Genomic DNA, 6,000 nt, shown 5'->3' on the forward strand with positions numbered 1-6,000 from the left:
GTTGTTGATTGTAAAGGGGACTGTAAACCTGGCTTGGAGTTGGGTGGGGGTGGGTCTGGGATGCCAGACTTCAATGTTGAGGCTTCCGGAGGTGCTGTGGGCTTAATTCAGCGAAACACCAAAATGAGGTCGTGCCTACCTGATGACCCCTGTAAAGAGCTAGTGATACAGTGGGTGGTCTGGGTACTGATGGGCTGGGCTCAATGAGTAGCTGGTTGCTGATCGGATCATAAACTACCCCAGCAATGCTAGTGAGTTAAAGTGGCTAGACGTAGCCGGCTGCTGATCGATAACAGGCCACAACAACCTCAGCGTTGAGGTGTAGGATTCAACAGAAATTTTGTGGCTGCAGTTTGGAAAAAGAGTGTGGTGGGCCCTATGCAAATCTCTATTGGATATTGCATCCATCCATGAGAGGAGTCTTTACTCCGCTCTTTCAGCGACTGATAGAAAGGGGTTGCCAAATACTCTTGAAAATGGAGTTTTCCTCTTGTTCCCTTATCTAAGGTTGGGAATTCAGCTTTTAATGATTTTCAGCCAGTAGCCCCGACATCTGTTTTGTGTAAAACAATGGAAAGTGTTGCTAAACACCTCATGTCTAGTTTAGAGAGTGAGCTTGATCCACTTCAGTTTGCGTATAAGAGTCACAGGGGTCCTGAGGACACCATTCTTACATTATATGATAACGTAAGCAGTCACCTCCAACAACCAAAAGCGTACACTACAGCACTGTTCATAGATTTTAGTGCGGCGTATAATATGATGAAAACACATTTTGTTACAGCTCTTATTGGAATTAGGAGTGAATGGTGGTATTATTCTGTGGATGAAAATCTTTTTGACAGACCGCCCTCAAAGTGAACATGAATGGAAAGGTATCAGAATGGGTGGTTGTGAATTATGTTGCACCTCAAGGATGTGTTTTATCTCCTGTGTTGTTTTCTATTTATAAAAATGGTTTTAAAATGGATTTTATCTATTTAAATATGCAGATGACATGGCACTCCTCCGTTTATTAAACAGAAAAGAAAGCCATGATGAGAAGGTTGGAAATTAATGAGGAGAAGAAAAAGGAGATTTTTTTTTAGCAGCAGAGGGCACAGCTATTACCAGCCAATGGTGGATATTAAGGGGAAGAGTATAGAGGTAGTTAGGTGTTTTTTAGATGTCCTGCCATAATTTTGGACACCTGTTTGGATTTTGAGTAAAATTGAGAGTTTGTTTATAAGAAAGCTCTGCAGCGTCTTTATCTTATTAATAAACTGTGTGAGTTTGAGGTCAGTTCAGATATAGCGGAATGTATCGATCTCTGGTTGATAGTGTAATGTGTTATTGAGGTGTTGTGACACTCTGGTTTGGGAGCCAGAGCTGTAGGGGAAAGGGAAGGCTTATGAGAATAGGCGAATGGGTTGTAACTTGGTAGAAAGAAGTCAGATCTATGAAGGATCGTAATGGATATACAACATCCAGTGAACTCACAATCTGAACAGCTGCCATGAGCTAGATGGTATAGGATGCCAAGCACTACTAGAGATATACAGGATATCATTTTTACCAAATGCTGTGGAGATGATGAATTCTTAATGTTTGTTTTTTTGTTTTGTTTTGTTTTTATTTGGTATATGCTTGTGGATGTTATATGTTGTTTGTATCGTTATGCCATGAGTGATTGAAGATGAATTTCCATATTGTGGATAATACAGTTCATTCTATTCTATGCTATTCTAAAGGAATACCACAATATTGATTCACTGTGCTACACCAACTTCTGAATCCCAGACAAAGATTCAGACATTAATTCCAGACAAATGTCAGCCTCAAGTATAACACAGCCCAGGAACTGCACTGAAATTTTGTGATGTTCAATACCACCGACATCCTTTACAATCCTGAGTAAATGCAGACTGGTATCTGCAATACCGAGCTGATAGCGATACTGCATATACACCTAATGTGTCTGGTAAATCTAAAAAAAAAGAAGTGTATTTCACATCAAAGATTTATAAAGAATACAAGATATCCAAGTAATTTATTTATTTTAACTCTGAAGTATATTGAGGTAGCAGCTCATTATATTGAGTGTTGCTGCTTTTGGGAAATCATCTTGGAATGATATAAAATCACATGGCAAAACAAATGATGGGGTTGTTCTGCACTGAATGCTTAATCATATTTAGATTAACCTATGTATGTAGTCTCTTCAAATTGCCTATAATAAGGGGATATAAACATTTGCTGTTTTATAACACTGGGTGACCCAAATTGAAATTGCCAGTAAATATTTATTTAAATAAATAAATGTCACAGTAATTGCACAGGTTTGTGCAATTTAAAATATATACATTTTAAAATATTAATTTAACAGTTAACACAAAATTAGACTGATTGTAAATAACAGACATATTTATAGATAAAATGTTATTTTTTTAATTCAACAGCAACAGTGCTTAGCAAAGTTTTAAGCTCCACATTTTCTCCCTCTGTTACTGGATAGTGCCTAGCAACGAAGGTATGGGAAGCTGAACAGCTCAAAAGTCTGCCAAAATCAAGGTACTCGGTTGAACCACGCAGTGCGGACCAACGAGCAGCGCGGAGAGAACCAGTGAACAGTGTGGCACGACCCAGTAAGCCGCGCCGCGCGGAGAGGACCATGGAGCTGTGCAGCATGACCCTCTGATTCATTTGAATTTCCCCTTAATTCTTGAGTTAAATGAGAAGGCTAACTTACTGTAACACATGTAGCCAACATTGTTGATAGCATTTTAAACATTCCAGAAATATTACTTAAAAATGAAACACACAAACTATAAAGAATTATGCCCGCTTGGTTGTGATTTGAGTGGAAAATAAGAACAACTCATTCATGCCAGATGACAATTTTTTTCCTCTGTTAAAATAAAAATGTAAATGCAGTACTTAGCCATATTTAAAGATTGTAAATGTAATGATGCACCATATATGAAAACGTCTTCAACATAGACCATACATTTTCAAAGATTTAGTGTGACATTATGCTTGCCCTGTTTCACAGGTGGCCTCTAGATTTTAGAGTGGTGTGGTTTTAATGGGCAGGACTAGGAAATGGCTTCAGAATATTTCTTTAGTTATTGTGGTCTTCACATGTAACTAGTGGATTGCTCTCTAGCATATTGTGGTAACGTAATTGCAAACCTTTCCAATGCAAGTTATAAACCAAGTAAATTTAATTAAAGCTAGTAAACCCTATAATTGACTTATAATCTGAATTGGTCATAGATTATTTCAACACTTTGAAAATTAACAATTAAAGTAAAAATTAAACAAATAAAAACATCCTACACTGATCATCTATGATATCAAATAGCGCTCTTCATTGGTAATATGCTTTAGTTTTTCCAAACAGGTTTCCCAATACAGATGTTCAAGTCATATTCTTATTTAACACAAGTTTTACTAAACATAGCACAAAAAGTAAGGAAATTTGTGTTTGGTAGATTATATCTTTGTTGTAACAATGCTTCTTGGCAATAAATCTTATACCGTTGGAAATCCTGTTAATTTCCCTTTTCAGTGGTGCCACATTTGTAAGGAACATGCATTCGTTGGATGAGTAGTAGAGCTGAATGTGTGTGTTGCGCCCATGAAAAACTTGCCAAATCCTCTCTGCCAATGCCAAACAACTTATTCTGCCATTGACTCGTTTGGTGGACTGGATGACACACTGGCAATTTAACAATTTGTTCATTTAGCCATTCCATCCTCTCCCAAATTCTGGAGATAGTGTCTGACAAATGCTCTGTGGGGGGCGAGCATTGTCAACTTGGAGGATAGAGTTTGGTCCCAGACTGTGGAGATATGGGACTGTGACTGGTGGCAGAATTTAATCTCGATGTCTCTCTGCATTGAGATCAGCCCCAATGATGACAAGTCTAATATTTCCAGTGAGGGAGATCCCCCACTCCATATCATCACACAAAATGAGCTGTTTGGTTTTAGCAGTGAGGATTTGGAAAAATTGTTTTAGGTGCAACCCACACACTCATCTTTACCGCTCCTCCCACAAACACACGTTCCTTACATATGTGACACCATTTAAAAGCGAAATTAACAGGCTTTCCAACGGTATATGATTTATTGTCAAGCACTGTTACAACAAAGAAATATCAACCAAACATAAATTTCCTTGCTTTTTGTGCCATGTTTAGTTAGAAAATGCAACTTAAACAACACACAATTTAAGATTCTTGCTCAATAATTTGAGACATAGTCAGCATTATATAGGAAGGGTTGTGATGATTTGAATAACACTGTAAGCCAATGCCTAGAACATTTAGCAACAAACACAGATACAGCCAAGAAAAAGTCCGAAAAGTAGCGATGATTAAGCAGGCCACAAAGTGACTGTACATAAAACATTTATAAGTGGTGTGAGCAGCCTTAATCATGAACATGTTACAGTTTCATATCAACTTTCTTTGCTTAAACGTGCATTTAAACAGACCAGCCATTAGCAAACGCCTGTTTGGCGGGGCCTGGTACACTGCCCTTTCCCCAATTTTTTTTCCTCTATTTTAATCCAACCCGTCTGAGACAGTTTGCCATTAAAATAAAACTCAGAGTACGCACTGTGAGCTAATGGCTTTTTAAAATAGTTTAGCAGCACAACATTTCAAATAAACAGAGGTTTCACTTTCCGCTTAAGAGCACACAAAGGCCCGACATTACCAGGGAGTAGCCGTAAGTTATTAATAACACAGGCAGGACTCAACGTTCAGTCAAATTAGCATTTAGCATGTCCAGCAGAAACACTCGAAGACAAAAATATAACGACCAAATATCTATTGCTTATCAGTTTGGACTTGGGATAAAAGTGAAATTTAATACGACTATGTATAGTAGGCTCAGCTGAATGTTTTTTTTAATTATTATTTAAAATTATATAAGTCTCAGCGATAAACAACATATTTAAACAGTTATGACCCGACAACAGCGCTGTAAACACAGACACAGGGCGTTTCACTGCAAACAAATATATATATTCGCTCTCGTTTTTTCTCCTCAGAATTAAAATGACCGTTTTTAAATAGCGTGAGGTGTGTAGGTTCGCTGGGGTTATGGAAATAAATAAACACAGTGAAGGACTTTGTTCACGTCCTGGTGAATGTACTGTGCAGCGGTTAATTCCCTGTTGAAGCACCGCTGCTCCTAGTTTATTGATTTCCTGCGCCGTAGAAACACAATGCGCTGCTGTTTTTTACACAAAACACACAACAGACCAACGGCATTTTCAGGTGTACACACCTAAGGAGGATAAACAATTATATTCAACGGGAATATTCTCATATATAGCTTAGATATGTCTGTCTCGGGAATATTTATTGAATAAAACGGAATGCGACAAATACTTTCAGTTTCGATTAAATGTGTTTTCTCTCAGTAAACTCCGTCTAAGCGGCGAAGACACACGGGGGTATTTGGCGTTAAATAAGCAGTTACCATGCTTTCTGTAGTGATCCTCGTCTTCTGCCATTTTGTCTTTAAATGATCTTTCGCCGTAAGATCTCTGTCTTTTAGCTCCACACCCTCTTTCTTCAGTTTCTCTTCCGGCTCAGTTTTTGTCCAAACAAGCTCGGATAACAACCTTCTCCTCGTTCTCGTACTCCCTCCCTCTCTCTCTCTCTCTCTCTCTCTCTCTCTCTCTCTCTCTCTCTCCTCCTCCTCTCTATTTTCATGTGTCAGCCATTACAGACCCTGCCTCAGCCGCTTGTCTCTGTGCTTTCACCGTCTAGAACCTTGGCATAAGTTTGTCAAAGCGTTTTCTTTATCCGCATCTTTATGTCATTCCCAAATCCCACACCTTTGAAAGCAATGATTCAACTGCATTTATTGGAACTAAAAGTGTGATTACACACTTGATCCTGTAAAAATAAAAATAATGTCAAATGAATTCAGCATCCTCTTGATTTCTTAATTAATAGAATATTTCAAAATCTTTTTTGAATTTTTTTGCATTCACAATAA

General features: G+C 38.1%; 1 protein-coding gene across 2 annotated transcripts in view; it reads right to left on the bottom strand.

Moving 5' to 3' along the window:
• LOC136664687 (choline transporter-like protein 2) overlaps positions 1-5,671 on the bottom strand; it is a 28,598-nt gene extending 22,927 nt beyond the window's left edge. Inside the window, exon 1 of one of the 2 annotated variants that reach the window (XM_066642040.1) lies at positions 5,476-5,670. In XM_066642040.1, coding sequence (XP_066498137.1) covers positions 5,476-5,509 — 34 coding nt within the window. In that variant the 5' untranslated portion in view covers positions 5,510-5,670. Of the gene's footprint in view, positions 1-5,475 lie in introns of both variants that reach the window. The other variant, XM_066642039.1, reaches the window with a different exon arrangement.
• Between the last annotated feature and the right edge of the window lie 329 nt (positions 5,672-6,000).

The sequence above is a fragment of the Hoplias malabaricus genome, chromosome 13 (assembly GCF_029633855.1).
Source record: "Hoplias malabaricus isolate fHopMal1 chromosome 13, fHopMal1.hap1, whole genome shotgun sequence".
Classification (NCBI taxonomy): Eukaryota; Metazoa; Chordata; class Actinopteri; order Characiformes; family Erythrinidae; genus Hoplias; species Hoplias malabaricus.